Source organism: Dromaius novaehollandiae, chromosome 6 (assembly GCF_036370855.1).
Source record: "Dromaius novaehollandiae isolate bDroNov1 chromosome 6, bDroNov1.hap1, whole genome shotgun sequence".
In the NCBI taxonomy this organism is placed as follows: Eukaryota; Metazoa; Chordata; class Aves; order Casuariiformes; family Dromaiidae; genus Dromaius; species Dromaius novaehollandiae.
In genome coordinates, this window is record NC_088103.1 from 16,640,614 (window position 1) to 16,668,008 (window position 27,395).

At 39.3% G+C, this 27,395-nt stretch overlaps 1 protein-coding gene across 8 annotated transcripts in view; it reads left to right on the forward strand.

Annotated features, from left to right (window-relative positions):
* The first annotated feature begins 13,590 nt into the window (after window positions 1–13,590).
* OGDHL (oxoglutarate dehydrogenase L) overlaps window positions 13,591–27,395 on the forward strand; it is a 62,128-nt gene continuing 48,323 nt past the window's right edge. The window contains exons 1-4 of one of the 8 annotated variants that reach the window (XM_026116799.2): window positions 13,800–14,028; window positions 15,705–15,858; window positions 18,244–18,478; window positions 25,700–25,879. In XM_026116799.2, coding sequence (XP_025972584.1) covers window positions 18,272–18,478; window positions 25,700–25,879 — 387 coding nt within the window. In that variant the 5' untranslated portion in view covers window positions 13,800–14,028; window positions 15,705–15,858; window positions 18,244–18,271. Of the gene's footprint in view, window positions 13,656–13,799; window positions 14,029–15,704; window positions 15,859–18,243; window positions 18,479–25,699; window positions 25,880–27,395 lie in introns of those variants that run through there. The other 7 variants (XM_026116796.2, XM_026116790.2, XM_026116794.2 and 4 more) reach the window with 7 other exon arrangements.

Genomic DNA, 27,395 nt, shown 5'->3' on the forward strand with positions numbered 1-27,395 from the left:
TGGTTAACTGAGGTGGCAGCTGGGGTTATATTAGATGGTTGTGATAGGTGACATTCAGTACGCAGTTAAAGGAAGCTCTAGTATGTTCCCAGTCCTCTTGACAATACTTTGGTGCAGTATTGTGATGTTCATGGATACATAAGAGTAACAAACACACTATGTTGCGTATACTGGCTAGTTGATAGATATATTATAGGAGCTTAAAGGAACCATCACAAACTACTGAAGCAGAGGTTGTTAATACATAGTTAATCAGCTCTATATCCACCAAGCAGAGACTAGGGGAACCTGTGCACAATTAAAAAAATACCACAGTATCTTTACAATGAGTCTCATTTTGCTTGCTGGCTTGCTTGCAACCAGAGTTCATATATTTCAGCATTTTATAGGCCGGTTCTTCCTCAGACCAAATGGGTTGCACTGAAAATGTTTTCCATGGCTAATTTGCCTAACAAAAAAACATGGGCCACTAATTTTCTAATGTGAAACAAACAGGTGATACTAAAATTAGAAATTTGTTACTCATAATTTTTTTCCTTTTCGAATATGTAAGTGCACTGCTTTTGTTATTCAAGTTTTCAGAGCAATGGAGTACAATGAAGGCCTGCTTTCATTTGGGATAAAATGGTAAAATCATGCCAGATTATGTAAATATTACTGAAAATTCTTAAATCATCTTTTTGCCACAAGTGGTAAATGTTGGATTGTGTAAAGTTCATCTTGGAGAACTCCTGTAAAATGCTGGCAACTGCCTTGTATAGAACTTTCTGCAGATACTTCTACCCCGTTTTCAGGTATATTCCCATGGGAAGTCCAGATCAATGGCAGATTTTTTTGTTCATTACAGATATGCTTGAATTTTTATTGGTATTATAGCAATTATTCCTTTTGCAATTAATATTATCAAAATAGGATTCTGCACAGATTAAAACTACATTCACGATATGTGAGGAGAGCAAAAAAACAGTGGAGCAGCTGTTGCTTGAAAGTCCATCTTTAAAGTTTACCAAGAATCAGAATGTAGTGCCATATGAGATGCAACAATTTTTGATAAAACATATATGTCCATGAATTAGTACTTAATCATTGTACCTAGACATTAAATATTAAGCTTGAATTCTGAAGTCTATTTTTGTAGGAAAGCTGTCATAACTAACCAACTACATACTGTTTCTTTTAATGGCTCCTTATTTAGTCACTTTTTTAAATCTGTCTGACCTTAGCTAAGGGTTAATGTTACTAGTAGTATTTTTGCCTGGAAGTATAACGTTTGCTAACTTTTGATTTTAGCGTAAACTAGAAATAATGTCTTGACTGCATGGGAAGTACAGCCTCTCTCAGTCTGGGCTGGATGTGCTCTTTAATAGCTATAGAGCACTTGAAAACTCCTTTTCAGTGTCGTATGTTAAGAGAGGCAAAAAGGGAAAGCTTTAATCCTCTTGCTAGGCATTAAACCTAGTTTCACCTAGCATTTTCACCTTTTAGTCTCCTTTTATGGAGATAGAAAATTATTTATGTTGCTGGAGAAGGGTTAAATTTATTCTCAGAAATAGTTAACAGTATCTGTTGAAAAAGAGAAAGAAATTGTTCAATGCTATGGAAACAAAGTGGGGGGAATCAGGGTTAAATTTCAACATTTCCAGAATTTATTACATTAATTTGCTATAGTTATAGTTTCCAAATATAATGCTTAGATTTCTCTCAGCAACCATTATCAAGACTGATTTTAGGGTGTGGGGGTTTTTTTGTTTTTTGTTTTTTTCCTCAGATCAATCTTTACTTTGCCGAGATTGCAGCCCTTTACAGAGAGGGCAGAGTATACTGCAGGGAGGCAATTGATTTTTGTTTCTGTGTTCCTATTTTCTGGATTGCTATCACCAACATGTTGGTGTCCAAGAACGAGTACCTGTATCTGTTTCCTTAAGGGCCTGTCTGATGAATGTTTCTGTTCCTGAAAGACTGTCCTGATTGCTTGCTTTAGTCTGGCTTAGTTTACAGACCAAAAAAAAGGGGTGGGGGTGGGGGCAACATTTTTCTGCAAGCAGAAATCTGAGCTCTGACCAGGTCCAGGTAAGTCATGCTCATTTTGGAGTTCAGTGAGGAAATGACAAGGGTAGGCACCTTACGTGTAAATGATGCTACAGCCTTAAAATTAGCAATGCGAGATTCATGGCAAATTTTCTCCAGGCTGCCTTGTTAGGGCAAGTTTTTCAGTTTTGTGTAGCTAGAACAGAAAAAAACCCAGGTTTCTAGTGAAATATTTTAATCTCCTTGTGCATCTTTGTGTATAACAAATATTCCCATGTTAAATTAGTCCTGAGTAGCTTTATAATTTCCTGCAGCTTGGCCGGTAAGAAATTGTATCTATGTACAGAGAACCCAGAATGTTCCCTCTTGCATGCATTGGCTTTGCAGGATTGAAGAAAGATGAAATGCAATATAAACATCTTCTCCTATTGCAGGAGTCTGTTGAGCTGCTCCACTCAGAAAGGAGATTCATCTGTTGAATTCATCTGTTACACTGTTTTCACATCAGGTGTACTTACAAAGGAACTTTCAAGAAAGTTAATTCTCTTTAACTCTGACATTTATGCGGATTATACCTAAACAGAATGAAACTTTGTTTACTTCCATTTGGAAGTGAAGGAAGCTAAATCAAATCAATGAATTTGGAAGTGTGTCCACTTAGGATTTAGATGTAGTTTATCTAATCTGCTTTACAGATGCATTTAGAAAACCTTTCTGTATGTCCTTATATAGGCAAGGACATTGCTCTTTTTCAGAGGAACGCTGTGCTTTAAGCTAGGAGTTGATGGGCAGTGCTAAACGTGTCCATTTCTTTCATTCATCAGAGCATCTTGGCATACCAGATACAATAAAGATATTGTATAAATCAAAGTGTTTGACCATGGCAAGAAATTCACTGTGCTAAGATTTGAAGACTTACATTTCCAAAATTAAATGTTAAGAAAACTGCTTTGAATAGCTAAATTCTGTTTTTGAATAATGACACGATTTTCCTTAATGTACTAGAAATTGATTGGATCTAAACCAAAATGTCACAGATATAAATTAAGGTAATTGTAAATGTTTTGCACCCTTTTCTATAAAGGATAAGGTCCTAACAAATTGTATTTTCAAATTCAGAGCTAACTCTATCTTCAGAATGCCTCCATTGTAAGGTAATTATCCTGTTCAAGTTTGAAGTCATTATTTTGCCTGTTGCCTGAGGAATTTTACGGCAGAACAGTATTAATAAGATGCCAGGAGTACCAATTTTGTAAGTTAATCTCTGTCATAAATGGAATTCTTATGAGCAAATTGGCATTTTCATTCATAATTACTTGACCTACTATAAATATGGGTCAGGAATGAAAGGATGTTGATTTCATGTTCTATGAAAAATGCAAACCTTTATATTTTGAGGAAAAAGACCAAAATTCAGTGTCTTCTGAGAAAGGATTGAACATAGAACTTTGAGCAAAGGAGACTTCCAATTCTTCCAGCTTGTAAATCTCAGCTAAGTGGCATTTAGACTTTAACGTTGGTGATGACAATTCCTTCAGCATTCGTGGTGAAAGAAAGACCTACTGATTGATTGGGTCTGTGCGTGCCTCATTCCAGCAACCCCACATATACAAAAATAACAGCCCAAACCAGGAGATTTAAAATGCAACAGATCAGGAGGGGTTTTTTTGCTATCTGAAATTCAAACATTTTGATTGCAGGCAATCATGAGGACTAGATTTTTTAAATGAAAACCAAGTGCCTCATAAAGTCATCTGACTTCAGCATCTGAGACTTTAAATCTTTTGACTTATCACTTCCTAAGTTTTTGAAGACTCTAAATCATTTGTCAGTCACTGGCATGTGAGATTTGAAAACAATGAGATGAACCTGCACCTTCTGCATGGCGCGGTTTTCAGAGCTGTTATTTTTAATAACTGGCAGCAGGAGCCTCCTGTGCCTGCTAGGAAGGCTCTTGGCCCCAGTAGTTTCAAGGCTGATCAAATTTGGTTTCCTTTAAACAAGCATCCACCTTTTTTTCCTTCAAATCTTGATTACATGTGGCCTTCGGATAGCCTCAAAATGTTAATAAATTACTTTTAGATTGGTTTCTGTTACAGTCCAGTAAAAGCTCCTGACAGATCTGTGTAAAACTGTACCCGTGAAAGATGTATAGTCTATAACCAAAGTAATGCATTTATATACTTAGATGAACAGTGTAAGGCTTTGCTGTTCTGAAAATTCGTGTAGCAATGACATGATAGAACTATGACTTAAGGAAGTTAAAGCCAACTTTAAATTCTTATCTCTAATAAAGTTAACCCAATGCTTTATTGAATGGTGTGCATAGAAATGGCTGGATCACAGGGACCAGCATCTTGAAACAATGAAAACTGCTAGATATTTTCTGTTTTCTTGGTATTTTTTTAGGGCTCAGAGACACAATGCAAGCAGTAACTAGCCAAAAGTGTCATAATGATATTTAATAGGTTATATCTTAAAGCATTTACAAAAATGAATATCCAAAACATCCCCATGTAGGGGAAATTATCTAAAGCAGGCTGGGCGGGAGAATGAGACAGAAGAAGGCAAGGGACTTATGCTGGTCACCAGGTGAGTCAGTGTTAACGAGACATGGGCAGTGCCTTTTTCTTACAGCGGTAAAACATGTGAGAGCCACAAAATGAGACTTCATGAATAAAATCCACATGTCTTTTGGCCGTGCTTGAGAAAGTGTTAATGCCTTGTTCACAGAAGTGCGTTCTTTGTCTCTGTGCTCTGTACAATGGCCTCATGCGCCTGCTCCTCTGCGGTGTCTAGCCAGTGATCTCAGCTGTGGCCTCAGCAGTTCACCCTGTCTGCAGGAGGAGTCGTAATTCAGTCTCCCCGCTCTCTCCCACTAAGCCTCTGCCGCCAGTGGTGACAGCATGTGCCAGCTATGCTTAGTGGCTTTACAGTAGTGAGCGGACTGTTAGCTTCAAACTTATTTACTTAAGACTTAAGCTAATCGCAGTCCCCGAAGTGACGTACAATCCTTGTTTTTCAGTGCTAGACCTTTCTCTGGCTACGGTGTGCAAGGGTGGTAATGAGCGAACATCATGATTTGCTAGGCAGATTGAGGAAGAAATGACAAGTGGGATTTATTTCTGACTTTCCAAACCTTTACAGAGTTTTCACATTTTTTTTCTTAATTGGCTTCAGTGACAGCCTTCCACAGGCACCATGCAAATCCATGGGAACTGGTACTATGCAGGAAAGGTCTTCTGTTCTTTAAGGCAAAGTCTGTAAATGCCCTGCCATAGGAACAGGGCTAAAAATCCAAACCTAACATCATTGCGATCCAGAACTCATCCCATTGTGGTTCCTGGCCTTTGCTTAATGTTCTTCTTCCTCATGTAGTGTGCTGCGCATTGAAAATGGTATTATGATTAATAAGTCTAGATTTTCACACACAAGCAGCTCAAAATGCTTTAAAACAGAGCTGCAGCAGTAATATTTTCACGTTACTGAAACAAATGCCAGAAAGGCAGCCATTGCTATCTGGCCTGAAGAGAAGACCAGAGAACTGAAAACCACTGCAGTGCTGTATCCCCAGCACCACAACTGCCTCATGTTAATAAGCACTAACATGATACAAAGAGCTCAGCACTGATGGATGAAGATTTTGCAAAACAGGAGAACTGTAATGAGGCAGCTTGAACTGTGGAGCAATTTATTCTGGAAGCAACTTAGAGCAAATTTAGAGCAATTTAGTCTGAGTTGATAAAGCAAACACAAAAGAACATGTTTGGGCAAGTTTTGGGTGAGTTGTTGCATTTTTTCTAAAGCATCAATGTTATTTTTCTTAAAAACTATCCAATGATATTGTGGCTGCCAATGGATCTGTAGTCCATATGAACAGTAAGCTCATCCTGATAACTAAAACACACAAACTATTTCCTGTTCTATGGGAGAACAATTTTACATTTACAAATATAGGCAACAAACATTAAAGAAAGCATAGAGCTGTTTCAGCTGTGAAAAAGAATCACTCTTTAATATTGTATAGCTACTTCCAGCTCTGTGAACATAATGTTTTCAGATGGCTACCACCAGGAAATAAGAAATGACTGTTACTCTGCATGTAATAGATTTACACCTTACCCTTGAGCCCCTGGATATTTTACATTAATGCTTACTAGAGGTCCCTTTGCTCAAGCAACTGAGGAGAAAGGGCTGGGGGTTGCAAGAGGAAAGCACTAGAAAGAAATTATGAAGTTTTAACTGTACAACAGGTTTGGAGAGCAGCTTCAAAGGATTCCATTAAAAAAAAAACAGATATGGTACCAGAACAAAAGTAAACAGAAAAGGCTGTTTAGTTATTGCAAAATAACTCAGTAGGGACAGTGCATCTAAGAGAACTCTAGCTTTGAGGCACAACATGGTGTTGATTAGTGCAAATAAACCTCTTCAAGAGTCACCTTTCAGCAATTACAATCAGACACTGCCACTGGGGCTTCAAAAGCTTCATTAGCAAACTCTCCTCCCAATAAGAGCTAAAAATCTCAGGTACCTCAGAAGTTCTAACTGATGGAGAATTGTCTCGCCTTATTTATTTTCTTCCAAATGAAAGAAATAGTAAGATAATTACACATCCCCTCATTAGGATAAATAGCATTAAAAATCAAAATAGACCCTCTGGAAAAAAATGCAGGCAGTGGTATAGAATAAGAGATGAGGATATTTTTTCCCTGATGTCAAGGTACCTTGACATTTTATTTGCATCCAAAGGGACAATCTAAGAAAAATGCCGTACAATTTAGATGAAGCTGAAATAAAGCTTTACTTGTAGCTGAAATAAAGCTATCAAAAATAAATAATGTTTCTCTTTTTGTTAGGATTTTCTTATGAAATACCTGCAAATATTGAAAACATTTTTCTAGCAATTTTCTCCTTTTCCATTGGTAAAATAGAAAAAATATTTTTAATCCTTTCCTGGCTAAGGAAAAGGCAGTTGACACTGCTTACTGCATTATCAACACGTCAAATGCTGGTAGGCTTTTTTGCAACACCAGTGTTGATCTATTTCCATGGTAAGTGGGAAGACTTCTTGCCATTTCCCCTGCTAACTTAAATACTTCCCTATAAAATACTAGGACAAGTTAAGTTTAGTGCTCTTGCCAATTTGAGCATGAATTCATATTTGGCAGCTAAAATCAATGTTGTACGCCAGTGTTCTTCCCTAACCTACACCTCTTTATTGACTTGCTGCTTTGTATACAATGTTACATGTTTATTCTCATATCTTAATGATAATACAGTGAGATACCAGAGAAATAATTACAGCAATGGCTGTTTTTGTTCTTGTAGATGTAGCAGGCTAGTTTACTAGCAAAAACCTGTGAAACAGGCAGTGGGAAGCTACATTTTGCTGATTATCACTCAGCTCCACTGTCTAGCTCGTCTCTCTCTAATGGATCCATGACCAGACTGACTAGGATTCCTACAGTATGATTCTACCTAGAAATACATTTGGAGAATAAAGTTACTTAAAAATAACCTGTTGGTCAGAATCAGTTGGGGAGCAGTCTGCCAGATCTGTGCATTTGGTCTTCCCATAAAACATCCTGTACTTTTAAGACACTGTTTCCCCTGGAGTAATACAGCCTGAAATTTTAGAATAATTAAAAACAAATGCAAGCAATATCTCTATAAAGCTACTGACATGAGTTTAACTCTTCATCATCTAATGATTGCATGCTCAACCTTGGATCTCCCACGACTTCTGGTGTGAAATTTGTATGAACCATAGCATTTTCACTCAGGTTTGGAGGAACCTTGGCAGTCGCCCAGTGCAACCTCCTGCTCCAAGCAGGGTCAGCACCGAGGTCAGGCCAGGCTGTGCTTGGCTTTGACCAGTCAGGTCTTGAAACCTCTGAGGACGGAAACTGCACAGCCTCTCCAGGTCCCTGTTCCAGTGTTTATTTATCCTCAGAGCGAAAAATGTTTTGCCTTTTCAGCAAAACAGCTGCCCCTGTTTCATTGTCTTTCATCCTTCGCCTTCAGCTCAGCGAAGAGCCTGGCATCTTGAAGAAGTTCTAACTGGTACAGGAAGTTGGCTCTCAGCTCCCGCAAAGCGGTCCCTTCCCCACGCTGCATGGCTGACTCGCATTTAAACTACCAAATATGTGAAGCAGAGCAGAACTAGGACCGATTTCTGTGTCCCTCAGACATTCAGCAGGCCGCGTCTCCTTTACTACAGGAAGTTTATTGTGGGAACTCAGGCATGTTATTACATTTGTGGCAAACAAAGCCAGGCTTTCTGCAAGCAAATGGAATGAAAATAACCAGCATGTGAAATTCACCACATAAACTTATCTACTGGAAGAGTCAGAGGCAATTAAGATGCTTCTCCCATGTTGAATGGGGGAGAGAGAAAAGCCTGATAAACAATACCACTTGACAAAAAAGGAAGATAAAAGCAACTGGGGGAAATCACTGAAGCAAATGGAAATTTGTCACTTATTCATCAGGGTCACAGTTTTACCTGCTGACTTTGTCGTAGCGAGCAAAGTCTGCTGAACTTGGCTGCGTACGGGCTACAGGCAAGAAACAGGGAGGGGTGTTCCCACACACAGGGACCCACTTGAAGGGGCTATCTAAAGGATTAGTATGAAACACCACCTTGTGCTATTTGAACAAGCATTCTGACAGTATCTAAGCATGTGCCATTTTAGGGAGTATGATAAAATCACAAAGAAATGTAGTACTGTTACTGCAGCTGCATGTTGGTACAAAACAGGTCTGTACTAGTGCTATTGAGAAACTTCTTTCACTAAATGCAGATATGTCTGCCAGAATAAAAATAAAAGCTGTAGAGCAAAACCAGAGAAGTTCAGACTAGGAATCTGTCAGAGAAAGTGCCTGGCAGCAAGAGGCAGTTGTCAGTTGCTGCTAAATGTAATTTGGCAACATGGTATGAACTCCAGGCTGAGAAGTATGTTTACAATTAACATCTTTTCACGCTAACGGACATAAATGGAGCACTGATGGCACAGGGTGCTTAGCAGCAAGCGCAGCACTGGGCACTGCACAGGGCAAACGTAGCATGTGATGACAGTGCAGAGAACTGGATCGGGGATGGAAGTCGAAAGGCTTATGTTAAAACGTGTTTGGTTTTAAATGAGACTTTGTGGTTAGCGTCGTGTGCGAGCTGCTCGAGACATACAGCAGTTCTGGGAGGGGAAAGGGCCGAAGTAGTTGTGAATACCCTGACTGAGGTACCTTGTCCAGAGAAAGCTCCTGTCACAATTTAATTTCAAATATTCCAACTGGGAGGGCTGCAGAAAAGGGGGAGAAACATTGTCCAAATAAATTGGTGCAAATCCCAGCTGGCAGAATGAGTACTGTTTCTCTGCTTATGCTTACAGGCACTGAAGAAATTTTTTAGCTCTTATTTGAAACGTCTACATAGGATAAATAGCATAAAACAAAAATGTCAGCTTTGAAAACAGGGGAGTCAATCATTCTTTAGAGCTGTTCGGTCTAGGATGTTCAAGTATTTTAAGGCTCACATTTAAATATTAGACCAGCCTAATGTCCACATCCCTGAAAGATATTCTCTGTTTTTTATTGCTAGGTTCAATGTGAGAGTATGCTTTACCATTTCCAAATTGCCTTACTTTAAGAAGAGATGCAGCTTTAAATTTTAATCTATGTTAGATTATATTCTTAATGTGTAATAAACACATTGGTAAATAAAAAAGTAAAATAGAGTCTCTGTGCTTGGCCTAAGAGAACTTCTGGTAAGCATTGTCTCTAATAGAATTACATTGTAAATAACAATGAAGAGTTGCCAAAAATATATAAATATATCTATCACAGGAGGGGAAGTTATTAATGAGACTGTCCTTCTATAAGTAATCCTGTACCCAGACCACCTCCTATGAGACTACCCTTTGAAGAAACAAGCCTACTGAGAAGTCATGCTGTGTTATAGAGGGAGTTGTGTGAAGCAATTAACCACAGGAACCATGATGCTGATTGCAAGTAGCTGCTGATCTGGCAAGGAAAACTGATGTACCAAAAAACAAGCAAGGACAGAGGCAAGGCATTACAGGAGTCACACAGTATTATATGGTAGGACAAACAATGGGTCAAGTTGTGCCCTTCACAAGTGAACAGATGGGTATATTTCCAAAAACGGTTTGGTTTTAGTTTTGTTAAATTACATGCCTGAGTTAAGACATAAAAGAGATAGAAATGGATAAGAACATATTCATTTATAAATTAATTCATATAAAACTGTCAGCTTAAAACTGACATGCTACAGAAAATAAGGATAAATTTCAAAATAAATCACAATGAGAAATTGTGTCTTTCTGCATGACAGACAATTTCACATTTGACTTCCATTTCAGGGGTACTGTCATGGCTACCCTAGGTTACATATTTTATTCAGTGCAAAATGTCTCTCGCGTTTCTTTCAGTATGGAGCTGGCATGACAGCAATGCTAAGCAAGCTTGCACACTGGGGTCTGTGTCTGCTGTGAGCTGCAGGTTCTGCAAGTTTTCATTCCACTGATGGACCTCCCTTCCAGCCAATTTCAAAGTGTGATAGTTTAATAGGAAGCAAATACAGGATATATATCTTCTTTTGGGTAAGGGGAAGGAGTTAAGTGTTTAAGTGGACACACAAACAGGCAGGTAAACCGAGAATTGTAACTGGAAAATGTAAGAATTAAAACTCAAATTGCAAGAAAATAGCTCATCAGCTGTCACAGGGGCTCACTGGAGAGCAAATAGATCAGTGGCCAAAGCTCAGAAGGCCCAGAATGGTGGAAAAATGACATAAAACAAACAGAGGAAAAGAAGTGGCAGTAATGCAGTTCCTTAGAAAATAAGAGCAGATGTGGATAGATGCTGAAATCTGATGCTTACAAGAGTGATATGTGGGGCAGATGGGAGGGAAATCAATAGCTAAAATAAATACTGCAGAATTTGTAAGATGATCCAAAGCACAATAAAAAAATTAGAAGTTTGCTGTTCAAGCACACCAATACCTTATGTGTGAAGATTAAAAAAACTGGTGAAAGATGAACAAAAATGTTGTGAAACTGTAAAAGCTTCAGGGAACAAAATAAGCACTCAAAACATACTGTAAAACCTTAATGCTTCTTCAAGCATATTTACCCTGTTCAGTGCAATGGTATTCAAAGCCAGATTTAACATGTGTGTTTCCCTCTGAAGTAGATGGGAGGTCTGCTTGTCCTCACTATAATTTTTAATTGAGTTTATGTTCAGTTAGCATAACATGATTGCTCTAAAGATGGCTTCTGTCTGTTCATAACAAGGTTAAAACTCAATTAGTAGCTGCAGCATCTAACAATATTTCACCTCTTGCCAGGGGCTCAATTAGCATATGGCTAGCTGCATGTAACTGGTTCAGCACGCGTTTCATTTTGCAGTGATGACGGGCTCCCCTCACCAGCATGGCGGCTGCCTTCCCTCGTAGCGCCGTGTCGTGGGCTGTCCCACGATGCCTCCTGTGCAGCTTCCTGGGCAATCTAGTCCCCGATCTAAATGTTGTATCACAGGAAACATTAGCACGAAAATCATTCACACTTTTACTTTACAGTATTTATCAATTTCTTGAAGATACAAACTGCTAAGAAAACTGCTAAGATGATAATAAAGACTTTGATTTATGTGAGCACTAAGATTTCTTTTCCAGAAGAAAGAAATGTTATTCTAATTAGCTAAATTAGAAGGAACAATCGTTAAATCAACAGGCCTCATGAAAATCTAGGTGATCATGCTACAAACCCTCGTTAAAGCCTGTTGTGTTCCTTCGTAAAGTTTTTAGTTCCCATTTCTGCCCAGTCAACCCTGACAAAATCATTTTTTAGCATATCCTTTGCACAACATGAATAATAGCTCTCTTTCTCTCCCCCTTCCTTTTAAGGCAAGTCCAGTTTTCCCATTATGCACATCTTCACCCAGAAAATTATCAAGTATGTTGATATATATGTGATAGTGTCAATATTTACCTGAAATATAAATTTCAGTGGCCATACAGACGATTCACCTTGGTTATATGTACAGTGTATCTTGATCAACAGCAGGTAAATAACAAATATGTCATGTTCTGAATTGTCATAGAAAATTCATAGATATTTCTAATTTGAAGATAATCAAGGGAGAAGGTGCCTTAGAACATATAAATAAAGATACTGGCAGCAAGAGGACAATTGTCAATTGTATTGTCTTGTATGTTAGAACATAACATGGGATAATAATTCTCTCAAATAAAAAATGGCTTAAACGCTGCTCCAATCATTTTGTCAAGGCCTGCTGCTTTCAGTCTACTTTACATACTCATTTGGATAGAAAGCATAAATATCCTTGGAACATTTTATATCTCCTTTATGAAACTCCCAGTGATTCCCGTACAACAGTTGTGTAAGCTGTGCAACTTGTATAAACAACTCATATTTTAGATCTTTCTGGATTCCTTCCATGGTCAAATCACAGTTATTCATCTCATCAGTCCTCTTTTAAACTTACATTCTATTTTTGACGAAAAAACTATTGGGCGGGGATCAAAGACCTCTTTTGTGTACCTGTTAGTCTAATGGTGTCCTCTGCCATTAACGACAAGTGCAATTATTTTTTTTGCACTGTTATCTTATAGTCTGCAGATAATTAATGCTAGTAAGGTAGCATACCATCTTAAAGGATGAGATGATCTTTATGCCCCCAGGATGCCTAATACTGTGCAGCTGCAGAGATCCACTTTATCACCATTTTTCTTGATAACCTTCAGGGAATCTCAAAGGTGAGTGTCTGCTTGTCCCTATTTTCCTTCCTGATGGGTGGTTCTTCTGGTGTGAGACATTGAGACACGGACTGCCTTTACTGACACCACTGTCTATTCCAGATGGGCAGCCGGATGTCCCATGCAAGGGCTGCACTCCGCTCTGCCCTGTTCCCTTCCTGCCATCAGACCGTGATGTCACCCAACACCACACCCTTTCACTTTACACCAAAAAAGCGGTAACTGGTGCCAACGTATGGCTTTTTCAGAAACGCCTGATCTGCAGTTGGAGCGAACCAGCATACGCCGGCTGGTCACAGGCCCTGTAAGGGCTGGACGTTGAGAGCGTTAACCCGGGCCCAAAACGCTCTCCCGGATCCTCCAAGTTTGCGCGTGGCCGTTGGCGCGGAGCTGGTGGTGGCAGGTGAGGCACAGCCCGCGGAGACGCACGCTGCCCCTCGCCCGCCCACACACACGCGACGTGCCACTGCCGCCACCTCCGCCGGCCCTAACGCCCTGCGCCCGCGCCGCGCGGGGGCGGCTCCCGGCGGAGGCCCCGGGCCCTCGCACGTTGTAACGCGTTGTAACGCGCTGCCTCTCGGCGCTCAGCGCGGCAGGCTGGGCAGCGCGGCACTGCGCGCACCGCAAACACGGCGCTCCGCGGCGGCGAGCGTCGCCCGGAAAATGGCGCCGCGGCGCTGACGGCCGTTGGGGGCGGGGCGTTGGGGGCGGGGCGGGCGCGCCTGATCCAGCACGGCCGGGCGGACAGCGCCCCGCGGCCCCGCCCCGCCCGTGATCTCAGCGCGCGCACCGGGCGCTGCGGCCGTTGCGGCGCGCGCCTCACGTGACGCAGGTAACGGTCCCCCGCCCGGCTCCCCTGCCCCCCCCCCCCCCCCCCCGTCCTCCTCCCGGCGCGGCCGGTCTCCGGTGCCCGGCGGCGCTGTGCCAGGCGGGCCGGAGCCTCCGCGCCCCGCAGGTCTGTCACGCCGGCGGCGGGCGGGAGAGCGGCCGGCGCTGAGGGGCGGGCGGCGGGGCCCGGCGGCGGCGAGGGGCCCGGCAGCGGCGGCGTCGCCTGTCGGCCGAGGCGAGCGGGGCGCCCGAGTGTCGAGGTTTGCCGGGCGTCCTCGCGTCTGAGGCGGGAGGCGGCAGAGTACGAATGACCCCTTCTGTCTGCCGGGGTTTCCCCTGCGCTTCGGGAACTTTCTGATCGCCGAGGCTGTGGTGAGGTTAGCCCTCCTGAACGCGTCCCCCCCTGCCGCCCGCCTCCCTCCCTCCCTCTCCCCCCTCTTTTTTTCCCCTCTCTTTTTTTTGAGGAAAGGGCGAGTCATATATCAGGTAGTTTTATTGCATGGAGCTGACTCCACTGCTAAGATGAACTGTGGTGAAAGCACAGCTTGTAAACTTCCAGTTCACCTTTTTGGGTGGAAAATTATGCATCTTCATGCAGTATGGCTCCTCTGCTGGAAGGAAAAGAAACATTTAGTGTGTAGGTGTATATTCCTGAAGCAGTCTTATTTGCTAAGGCTACTTCATGCTGCTCTAATTTCAGTTATCCATGACAGGCTTCTGAAGTTAATCTATTACCTTTGCCCATTTTTCATGACTCAAATTACCCTATCTTGAGATTAGAATTATTCTACTGTAAGAGCTTTAGGAGGGAGTTGTATGAGGTATATAGGAGAAAATGGCCATGGTAGTGGCTAAGTGAGGTTTTTGTGAAGCATGGACCAGGCTTACTGGTGCCTTCTTATGCACAGCATGAGAAACATTTATTAGCATTGGTAGCAGGACTTCGTATGTGTCTAAGAAAGTCAGTAAGGATACTGGCAATACCAGGAGAATATTGATTCATGTGAGACTTTGCAACATATTCATGTTTAATGTGATCTTGAGAAAAGCTGGATAAACATTTCTGACATCAGAATTGTCTTGCTGTTATCTTTTTCTTATGCTTCCATACCCTCTGGAAACCAGGGTAGAAGAATTGACAAGACTGTCCATCGCATTAGCTCTTTTCTTGAGTTGAAAGTACTAAGGTAAAAGGTAGCTCGTGGCTCAGAACACGCATACAATACTGCACAACAGCTGTAGAGGTTTTCAACTGCTTCATTTACTTTCACCGTTTTAATGGTGCTTTGGTACATTAACTGTCAGGGTCTCCTTCTGGTTCACTGCTTCTTTCTTATTTTTGACCTCTGGTAGAGATTTAATTAATATGTTCTTTTGGTTGCTCTTAGCTCAGCTTGATTCCTTGCCAATCACTGTTTTCATTTCAAGGTTGATTAAGGAAACATAGCAGATTGGAACAGTCCTATTTCTTACTTCTGTCTGCTGTCCTTTGTGCAGACTTTTGACTGACAGTCTCAAGACTGAGTAGGCTGGAATGGCCTATGATCATGCTGGTGGTCTTTGATTTGATTAGTGTTGATGCTGACAGCTGACATCTGTGCTGAAGAGCTGCAAGCACAAAAGGAAGAACCAGGAAGAAGCTGGTCTTATTGACTGAAACTAATCTGTAGTTGAAATTTAAGTGGAACTACACCATTGGTGGCTTTGTCCATTTCTGTTTCATATGTGCACAAGTTGAGGCATTGCTTTTTCATGAGGTAGAAATAACACCTGTGGTACAAGTTTTCTTCACCAGGGATCTTTAGATCTTCACAGGAGTGAAGTAATCCATATCTGGTTTTATAGATCATGTATTTAGTAGTTATCACTTGAAATGGGACCCTGACCCCGTTTTGGAATTTAAATAGAATTGGAGGGAAGTGACGGGTACCACTTATGAGCTCTTTGTTTCTATTATATGAATATAAGTATTATGCAGGTTTTGCGTCTGTTTTCAAATCTTCCTGACAAGCTGTTGTTTTTTTCCTACTGGTTGTTCTTTTACTGCTGGAAGGAAGAGTCACACATCCTCCAGGGAAGAAACTTATGCAAGAGAGAATGTGAAATTATCTGTACTTAAGAAGCTTACCACTGTAGTGTGATAAACTGAGATAAATGTTCCTCTCATTCTCTTCTCTTCAGCTCTTTGCAAAGCACTTTAAACAAAGGTGGGTAACTCTTTAGGAAAGAGCTGGCAGCTCATAGCCACCTGCTGAAGTGTGCTTGCAGAAGTTTGGAAGTAGAGGGTGGATTCATATGGAATAAGATACTAGATAATCATTTTTAGCAGAAACAGGGTCAGGTATAGTCTCCTAGGTGCCATTGTGACATCTCAATTCTTACTGTTATAATGTATTAAAATTTTATAAAGTTGTGAGAAGTGCCATGATGCATATGTATAGTGGTTTTGGTGCCATTATACCTTAAAGAGTCTAATGTACATAGACAATATATTTTTAACTCTGCCAGTGTTGCCCCAGTTGCTCTGAGTTTGTAGAGGACTTAATCTGCTTTCAAAATAGTGCTGGTAGCATTTATATTCCTCTCGCTGCCTAGGACCCCTAATCACAGATGAGGTGTAAACACAGGACGAAGTCAGTGTTGTAATAAGCTTTGAATCTATAAAATGAAAAATGACAAGTGAATATAGATAGATAAGGAAATAATGTTGATCAGCAAGATATATAGAGGGTTCAACATAGCCTCACCATTGCCAATTTCCTGGAAACACCAAACAGGAAGAGTGTATGAGGGGGTTGGAGCATTGGGGTTTTATTTTGTTGATTTAAAGGAGGATTATGTACTAATTTTGGTGATATTCCCTTTGGAGAATACTTCCCATGTACCTGGGCACTGTGAAGAATGTGTACAAGTGCTCGTTTAGAAAATTCAACAAATGGATGATGGCAGCTGATATTATGAGGGAGCGCTCCGTTACGATAGTGGACGAGAGCAGAAAGGCTGCAGAAGTCTTGAAAGAGGAGACAAGCAGATTTGGTGTGATAAAGGAGGAGAGTTCGCTGCTGGGATGGTATGTTTAAAGTCAGCGACTCAGAAAGTGATCCTGTCAGCAGCTTTCAAATAGGTGCCAGTGGGTAAAAAATGGCTTTGTGATGGCCGCAGAGAAGCATGCAGTAATACTGATTTTTAACAGTTAAATCACAGATATCTGACTTTAGGGCTTTTTTTTTTTTTTAAGACTAATATTTATTCCAAACTCAGAGGATGAAAAAAGTTTTTCCTATTCCTTGCCAGTTTTGGTAATGATAAGTTTCCTATGTTATAACGTTTCGTAATTTTTTAAATACCTATGTTTTTGGGTGAAAGAGAAAAAGAGGGAAGTATTTATCTATTACTTCTTTTATTAGAGATAAAAGAATCTTTGCATACAGTAGGTAAAATAGAGTCAGGTCTATGACTTAAATTAATAATGCTGTTTCTAAAACACTTTAAAGTTAGTATGGCGGTTCAGTACTTTTGTTTTTAGAAATTCTTTAACTAGTCACACTAAACAGCAAAAAATTTGGATTTTACCATCTGACCAAGGAAATTATTTCTCAAGATGGACAACAGAACAAATGAGGAATGCATGTATGGCAGAGTCAAATCTGAATTTTTCTTGTTCTTACTTTGTATCCTATCCTTTATATTTTTTCCCAAATAGTTCTAAAGTGTAAACAAAATTAATAATTTCTTTTCACGCTATTGTTATTCTTTTGCTATTGTAGCATTTACAGCATTGAGGTTAGACTGTTTTGCGGTCTAATTGCAAGCTACATTTGTGAATTTTATTCTGAGGGTGAGCTTTGATTCGCATTGCAAACACCAGAACTGATGTTATTCAGTGTTCCCAATATTCAGCTCTTTTTTTTTTTTTTTTTTTTTTTTTAGTGTTCAAAATTATGGGGAATCTGCTCACCTTGTTAAAAAGCAAGTAAGAGGTCATTGGAAGGACAAGATAAATGTTTCCAGTTAAGAGTACAAATTAAACCAAGCCTCCTCTTAATGTAACCCTATTTGATTTGAGGCTAATGTCAACATGAAGGCTTGACTAACACTCTTAATAATTATTTTGTCAGCTCCGTTATACATGGCACTATAAATTTGAGGCAGTGGGCTTTTTTTCATCTGTTGCATGTGTAGGTTGAAGCTGTTCATTGAACCTACCCCACTTTGGCTTTGTAAAAAGCCACTGTTTTCTTCAACTGTGAGACAGCAGTTAGTGTTGCCAAGAGCTCCAGAAAAGCAGCTGGTTAGCAGCCTCATGTGCTCCCATGGAAGCAGGACTTGGGTTGTGTGGTACAAGGGGTGTCATGATTGCTGTGGAAACCTGTGGATGTGGCGGTGGCCATCAGCAACATTTCTACTGCAGTAAGTGCAGCTCTACAGGCAATCGTGGAGTGTCCTCTGTCCTGAAGATAACTTCATGCCTAGGCCTGAGCTTTGTTAAAGAGCTCTCTAGCCATAAGCCTTAGTTTTGACTGTGGGACTGAAATGTGTCTGTAATCTAATGGCCATTTTTCTGATTAGGTTTGCTTTTGTCTTATTAATAGACTTGGATCTTCTGTCTAATAAACAAATATGAGTCATCTGAAGTTGTTTGCAGCTACGCTGAAGTGGCATGGCATTAAACTTCTGGAAAAACATGATACAGCCAGAAAGGTATTTTTCCATGGCCAACGATATGTTTCATCAGGAATCTCAGAACCATTCCTGAGTGGGAGTAATTCCAATTATGTGGAGGAAATGTATTATGCATGGCTTGAAAACCCTAAAAGTGTGCATAAGGTAAGTCTAAAAGTTAACTGAAAATTATATTATTAGGTTGAGTCGAATTGATTTTTTCCACTTTTAACTTTTTATAAAAAGTCCAGAAAAAGGTTTTGAATGAAATGAAAAATATGAAACTAATTTCCCACATATTGATTGTTATAAGATGTGATGTTACAGCAAAGCAAAAGCACAGAGGAGCCACAGGCATGGTGAACTTGGCTAAAAGAGTGAGAAGTCCAGACTAGAAGTAGTAAGCTGCTGAGTGACTTTCAGAATTCTTCTATGGAATGGATGTTGAAAAAGTCTGTTAAGTAATTAATTAGACCTTGAAGAAGACCCAAGAAATAAAATGCTTTTAATATTTTGGTTTACTTATTGTAATATGGTTATATCAGGGGACATGTTATAATTAAGTAGTATATATTTTTGTTGGTACTTCTAAACTGCTTAAAGATGATGAATATTCAGTTCCCTTCCCTTAGGAAGTCGTAATCTTAGAACTGAATCTGAAGTTTTCAGGAAAGCCTGGAGTATTTTGAAAAGTATTTTGTTCAATGCCTTTCTCTAGGCTATGTACACTTCCCCCCCCCCTTTTTTTTTTAAAAAAGAAACTTTAAATTGTATTTCCTAAATCCTTTCTTGTGGGGAAAATAGGTGGACTCGTTTTTTTCATCTCTGACAAGTTTTCTGCTGACAATAAAGGCTCTCTCATATGGTGGTACTTACATATTAAGAAGTTCATGATGAAGTCCAATAAAGTCTAAGACAGACAAGACAGTCATTTTCTATAGAAGTAATATGAATTGTGCCCCAACTGTTTTAGCAGATTTGTTGTGTGTTCCTTTATTCATAGTATATCAAGTATATTCAAGTATATCAAAATGTCACAAAGAAGCTGGTGCTTTGAGTCTGATAACCTGTCTAAAGAGTGAGGAAGTGATGCATATTGAGGGGAAAAAAAGGATACCAAAATAAGAGTCTTGTTTTTTCTGTACAAATTTAATTCTGTTGGAAGGCAACATTGAAGTGTGCATGTTATTCACACAAGAGGTACATCCCAGCCTTTTGTGTTATGCCTTAGCTTGAAACTGAAGAGACCTTTTCCAGGGTTGGCTACTTTTTTCACTTTGTCTGTTTTTGATCTTCATGTACCTGCCAACTAAGTTTCCAAATAGTGTAGAGCAAGGCAGCATGTTGTGTGAATGCATTGAATTATCTGAGAAGCCTTCAGCACGTGTTTATTCTGTGAGTCAATATTAACCCTTTATTGTAAGGGCACTGAAGGAATGAGCTGATAAGGTATTAGCAGTGTGTGGGGCAACATCTTGTTTTTGCTTTTTTTTTGAATTTAAGTTACATGGACTTGTGACAACCTTTCCTTTAGGAAGAAGGGAATTTCTTGTTCAGTCTCTTTACAGCTGAATGAGTTTTGCTGCTGTGGAGTCTTATTTTTGTTTTAATAGGACATAAACCTTAATAAATTACATAAACGTTATGCCATTAAATGAGTCAAAAGGCAGTAGGTTGGGACTGCCAGAGTCAGGATCTCTGCAGGCAGGAAGCTCAAAGACTTCCTTTAAGGACAGCAGGAAGGGGAGAGGGGAAAGAGGAAGAGGAAGGGAAGGGGAAGGGGAAAGGGAAGGGAGAGCAGCTGCCCTGAGCTGACCGCGGTGCTGAAGGCGATGCTGCTGCGCCCACGGCGAGCTGGGCCTCAGGGCAAGCAGTGTCCTCCACAAAGGCAGGAAATTTTCCTGGCACAATCGCCCTAGGACAGAAGACAGACTTCTGTTAAAGGTAGTCAGTTATTCAGGATGTTCTGGTCCTGCTCATTATTTTGCTGATACTTGGGCGTGAATGGACATGGTAACAATCCTGCCAACAGACTGTGCAATTCATCTGGCAGGTCTAGCACAGTTAGGGGACAGATTCTGAAGAGGGAATACAATTTGTAGTTTGAATAGCAACTGGTAAATTAACAGAAGTGAATTGAGAGGAATGTAGACGTGCTGGCTGACTAGCGTGTGGCCCAGAGAATGTGTCCCAAGTAATTCAAGATGTATTTTGGAAATGTGTGGATTCTTTTCCAGGTTAAGCATATCCCAACATAAAGAATTAAATTCATTATGTGTCTGGTTTGTGAGGCTTAAAAGGATATGATTGATGAAAATTATGAATGGCTTCACAAATATCCTTGCCTAAAATTTTGGATTCGTTCCAGTCTAAAAACAGGGTGGGATGGAGGCAGTTGTGATTAATTTGGCTTCGTTTCATCAACAAATTTCATTTTTAGTTTCTTGAAAGCCACCTCCTTTCTTCAGCTAAAAACTGTAAGTACTCTTGAAAGATCTTTGATTGACAGAAATTGTTCAACTTTGACTTAAAATAATACTAAAAAAACAAGCAAAAAGTGTTGAGAATTCAAGTCATCCTGTGTATTCTTAAATATATAGAAAAATGCATACCATAGTTTCATGGCTCCAGAGGAAGTTGTGAATTCATCATTCTGCTACAGAAAATTGTGGGAATGTAGGAAAATCCTGACAAGACAACAACTAAACTGTTAGTTATGGTTGTTGTTAACGTTTTCAATTTTTTGCAGGCCACTCATATTTTATTGTATTATCCAATATGTCCATCACAGTTTAGAAATCTAATCTGTGTTAGGCTTTTAGATATTAGAATAAGCCAGATATTTTTCTTTGTTGTCTTCCTGCTATTTCCTCTTCTTGGATATCTCCTGCTTATTGGAGGGGATGTGCCCCCTTCTAGTTGATGAGAGGAGGTGTTTATTGTTCTTGGGCTTTTAAAATCCTACTTTATTCACTTTTACTTAGAAACTCCAATTAATCAATCAACTCCTCAAATTGTTTCTCTCTCAGAAGATTTTATTTGACATGTCTTTCTGTATATTCATGTTTAAAGCTGCCTTTTGAAATGTGGCTGTCATGTTCAAGTGAACCCATTCAGTGTTACTAGTGCTTGTCTTATTTCTCTTTTTTTTTTTTAATGTACCATAGTTGTATATCTGTGAATACATATCTGTATCCAGAGGACCTTCTACTCCTTGTGTAAACCCATTCCTGATGATTTTCTGCTTTTCCTTGTCTTTTGTATTTCCTTTCCTTAAACTAGCTAGAACAGCAATCAGAATAAAATGACATGGGCTCTGAAAAAGGCATCGTTATTTTTGCTCGGAGTGTGGTGTCAGGGCCATAGATCATAACAGAGAAGCTTGACAAGGCTCAGTTATTACTATCACAAGATTAATTACAAAACTGCATGGCTGGATATTGAGTACATGATGCCTACCATGTTATACTGTATGCAACCACTCTACCATGAGTGTGTAATCACTTCCTCATTCTATGTACTTAGAAAAAGGGTTTTTTTTGTTTTGGCTTTTTGTTTCTTTTTTCACAACTAATGATGTAGTGACTCTCACTTTGTGTATTCTAAGGCTTTACTGTCCTCACTATAGTTGATATATATTATAATGTCACTAGAAAAAACAAACCCTCAAGATAACTAATACATTACTTGTTTTTCTATGTATAGCACTATTTATTGTATGAGAGTAAAATATTGTCACTGAATCACTTGAATTATATTAATTCATAAATTAAAAGCAGTATTAGCTACAAAATAAATTTGCTGACTAGAAGAAGAAAATAGAGGAATGTATCATGTGTCTCTATGTCAGTTTAATCTTTTGGGTTTTTTTTTTCCAACAGAGGTATTTTTAAAAAGCTCTTCTAAGTCTCTTCTTCACATAACTGCATTCTAAACTGCAAACCTGTGGTGCTAAGCTTTTCTTAAAGAACTTTACTCATTTAGTTGAGAAATCTCCAGATTTGCTGGTCTCTTGTCTGTTCAGTCACATGGCAAGTGCTATTGCCAAAGACTGACACTGATACACAAGACTTCAAGACTATAATCTGGTATCAATCTTGAAAGACACTATAGAAATTTTTAAAGGCTTTGATGGATGTGTGTCTAGAAAAAACTAATTTTCTGTAGCCAAATGATGTATTTTCCCTCCCTTCTGATTAAATGTCAAGCCTGCTCAACAAATCAATACGTTCAAAAATACGATAGGAAAAAATAGTGTGGGTGCCTTCTGTCCCAGCTGGCTGCATCTTCAGATGTAAACATTCTGAAGGTATTTCTTTGTATTTGTGAGTTTGCCTCAAGAAAGGGTGCTATGCTTATTCTTCTTAAACATGGAGCTTGCTTGGTAAATCGGTTTGGATTGTTTTAGCAGCTGTCCCAGCAGATTACTTGTCCAAAAACACATTCAACTGTTTGTAGGCAGGTACTCTGATAACTTTTTTTTTTTTTTATGTCTAAATCCAAAACTTTTGGCCCAACAAAGGAATAGTTGTATTGATCATAATTATCTGTGGAAAAAAATTGAGGAAGGAACTTTAATGTAAACAAAGATATTCTTTATGTATGAAAAGTGAGTGCCAGCTTTGTCATGGAGATTGGCCAAATGTATATTGAGAACTTCTTAATTTAGTGAAAACTAGTAACTGTATACTGCAGAAGTAATACCTTCAGTCTAAGTAGCCTTAGTTGTACCACGTAGAGGCTGTTGCTAGTTAGCACTGCTAACTGCCAGATTAGGTACTGTACAGGCATAAAATAAAAACACTGCTCTTTAAATTAAGAGTAGGAAGATGTGTACAGAGAGTATCAAAGAAAATGCAGTTGTGGTTCTTGTAGACCACTTACAGAATATTGTATAAATGCAGGCTTCTAATCTAAGCTAGGCTGGTAAGTTATCAAGGGAAGAAGAATATAGGAAATAGACGTAAGTGGGAGAAAGAATAAACTCTTCATCAGCATGGCAGGAAATGACCACCAAGCATGATCCGACTGCCTGAATTTACCACAGCATATAAAAATTAGGTTAAGTTTAGGTCAAGTCTGCCTAAGAACAGGTTTTGTAGATTCATAGGTTGAGAGGTGCCTTAGAGGAATGTTTCCTTGGCATTGGCCTGATGTTCATGGTGAGGTTCCTGCTTGCAAGTGCCATAAGATGACTCCTACCCCTCCAACTTCCACAACTTAAGGGAAATCTGGGCAAGGTTTAGCCCTCATAGGTTGGCCCTCTCTTAGTGAAAACTTGCAGAAGCTTCAACAGAAAGACTCTTTTTGTTAATGAAAATACAATTTTATAAACTTATTTCTATCATGTTGGTATTACATTATTTTGATTCCTTTGCTGTATTTCATAATGAATATGTTAAGTAAAGTTCTTTTAAAATCAATTCTTTGGAATACTTTTTGTCTTTCTTGGTACTGGTTCCTTGAAATTCATTAGTTTCCAGCGCATGGCAAGGGTAAATAACATACACTGTACAAAGTGAGATTTAGCTTACTCAGTTCTTCTGTTCCAGAATCAGAGGAACTAGATAGGAATAGTTACAAAGCTTTGGTCTTTCTGATACTTTCCTAGGGATAGGCAGAGAAGACTTAGCACTATCTCTATCTAAGTCAGCATCTAGAGGCGAACATCTGTGAGTGGCTGACTGGAGTAGATGACAAGGGGAGAGCTTGAACTTGGCAGGAACAAAACATTTGTATAGAGGGACTGGAAGCCAAGTTCTTATTGCAGGTTTTTTCTTCTCCTTGCAATATTCTTAAAATGAGATGAACCAGTTTGCTACAGGTGTTGCATGTGGGCCTGTCTCAGAGGGAAAGTGTCTTCCACAATTACCAGTATGACAAAACATCAGATGAAAGAATTGGGGAAGACTGATTGTAACACCTCCATAGAGGACTGTGGTCTTTAATAGATACTGCTGTTTGAAGGGACAGGACCCTGTCAAATCGGTCTGTGCTAATTTAACGGTGGTTGCAGTAGTTCTCCAGGTATATATGTAGTGTGTTGCACACACATTTATGTCTCTTTACATCTAATAAAAAGACTTTCTACTTCTCATTTGAACTCCCACATATACTTCAGAAGGAAATGTTTAAATGTAAAGGAATGTCATGCCAAGGCACTTAACATACATTCTGAGAAGTCTGAAAGTTCCTCTGTGTAAACAGTCTTGGCTGTCTTTTGTAGTAATACTTTCTTTTAGTTTTCAATCGGACAACGACTTGTGGAGTGGTTCTGACTCCAGCAATTGGTTTGAATGTGATGGGTGATACCCTGCTTTTCTGTAAAACTTCTCTCAGAGGGTATTGTGGCTTGTTATCTGCACAGCTCTAAATCTCATACCAGTCATATGGAATGCTACTTAATTATTATTATTATTTTGTCATGAAATAGACTCGGGGAAGTGTTTAATGACCTTTCATGACTTCTTATGGAAACTGTAAACTAAGCACTAGTCCCCTGCTAATGCAGGCTTTCTTCTTCATTGAGTATAATTGTCTCATGTGTTTTGTTCCATTCTGCTGCTGCTGTCTACTGGCATCAATGTATTTAGTGCTATTCCAGCTTGGGACAGTGGCTACCTTATTAAAATAGAAACTGTTCAGGAAAAAATGGATTTGGGCATGTGTGAAGGAAGTGGCTTATGTAAAAGTGCAGGTGGAAATAAAAGGATCTTTCATTTGTTGTGATTCGATTTCCAAAATACTTATTTGTCTAAAGTTAAAACCTGCAACTGAAACCAGGAACACAATTTCTTTCATAGTAAGATAACCTGAGCTAGTGAAGAAAGGATCTTAGACCAAACACCTCACTCAGCAAAACTGTAATTGTTTTTTAAACCATTTCTTCAAGAAAGGCTGTTCAGGATTCATTCTGAGTTACCATATTCATTGCATATCTTGAAGTATCATGAATTCTTTAAATACAATTAAAGGAATGGGTTCATTTTATTTATTAAGGTTTTCAATTGTATAGGCTAGATAGCTCTTTATCAACAGCATAATGTTATAGCCATTGCTGGTTGCCTGAATAAACATCACAGTTAAAAAGGGCTGGGTGAGTAACATACTAAGATGCTTTGTGCTCACCTATGCTGGAGAGCTTTTCCCTGAACAAACTCAGCACTAGAAATCAGAAGAAAATAGTTCTGTGTAAATGAAAACATGGAGTTGCTACAGAGGTGTGGATGTATCCACGCTCTTCTCTTGCTGGCTACCATCAAATTTAATGCCATAATGTAATGAGGTACCATCTGTGGCTTTTGCATGTAGCTGCTGCTTTTGGTTGTAGCTTTTCTTTGAGATAATTAACTTCCTTTTTCCTTCCTTCTCCATACGCATATCTAGTCCTGGGATTTGTTTTTCCGAAATGCTAATGCTGCCCAAGTGTATGACCCACACTTACCAGATCAGTTAGAAAGAAAGGCATCATTCCTTCAGAGCCATGGCCTGGCCCAGACACCGGGTAAAGCTGAGAAACTTGTTGAAGATCACCTTGCTGTGCAGTCTTTGATACGAGCATACCAAGTAAGTATACTTTTGGTAGTTGTGGGAGGGCATGTCCTTTGCCAACAACCTGGATTTTTTTCCTTTTTATGTCCTTGTTTATCTTCTTTTCTGCTGAACAATTGGAGCGCTGGGGTGCCCACCACCTTGGGTTAAGTTCTCCACATTCTTGCACTGAAGCACTTTACAGACTAGAGTGGCATGCAAAAGGGATGTGAGTCTACAGGTTTTTGCCCGTTGACTGAGTGCAGGAGCCTAACATGTCACATCTTAGCCATTGCTGCTCGCTTGACTGTATTAAGATTTTTTTTTTTTTTTGGTCTCTAATTCAGTAAATTATGTCACCAAAATGGAAGACTTAAATAATAGTTATTGGAAATAATTTTGCTTCATATGAAGAGAGTTGTCCTGGATATGCAGTGATATCATCTGAAGCAGTGAAATCTAATGAATGTTCTGATGTATGGAGTGAATTATGAACTCTTCCTTGTCTTCAACAGTCAACTTTTCCCTGATCCAAATCTGGGAAAGCTTGTGTTATGGTTCTAAATGTACTACGTTTTTGAAGAAAGGAGGAAATGTGCTTGCCTTCTCATGCTTAGTGTGAATTCTTGAGAATCCTGGTTTTGGCAGGGTTATAGGTAGAAGAAGAGAGAAGAAATGATGAATTGAGAGGAAGGTGAATTTTGGGAGGCTAAAAGTACCGAGTTTGTGTCAACTTTGAATTTCTTCTAGAGAAATTTTTTATCAAAGTTGACTTTGTTTTACACTCTTTTACGCTTCTATTGAATTAAGAAATTAAACTTTAATTTCCTTTTTTTTCCTCCGAGAGAAAAAAGATTTTAAAGTGTCACAGTTTTTGTCTTGATGCTTTCTAAGTGTAAAACAAATTTGAACATTTTTATTTAAATGTGTGTTTAATATCTTAATTTCAATAAAATGGTAAAAAAAAAAAAAAAAAAAACCCTGTGTGTGAAACGAAACCAATCATTTAGATCTAGGTTGAGCAAAATATTTCGGTTTGATTTTTTAAAATGAATGATTTAAACTTTTTCCTAAATAAGTGTACTTTCCCAAGAAGTTTGCTACAGTTTGACTCTACAGATCTGCTCTGCTCAGCTGTAAGAATGGTAGCTCCTATTTGCTATGATCAGAGGAATGGAAGAAGTTTTTTTATTTTATTTTATTTTTCTGCACACACTATGTTGTCACTACTGAGCCACATATCTACCCTTATAATTTAACTGTTGGGGAGATATTAATGAGTGGAAAGGTTTGTGAATATAGAGAAAACATGAACTTTGCTTAGAAATGTCTATGCAAGAAACAAGCACTTCAGCCCATTCGCTTTTGCTTGTCCTAAAACTTTGTTGAAGAACTAAAGAAAATCACAGAATGTTAGGCTACTTTGACACTATTTACTTGAAAATTGTTCAGGGATTGCTGTTTTATTTCCTGTATTTGAAAGTGTGCACTATCTGACTGAAGTGATGGAATAGAAACATCTCTATAAAGGGCAGGCACCTATGAGTCAGAG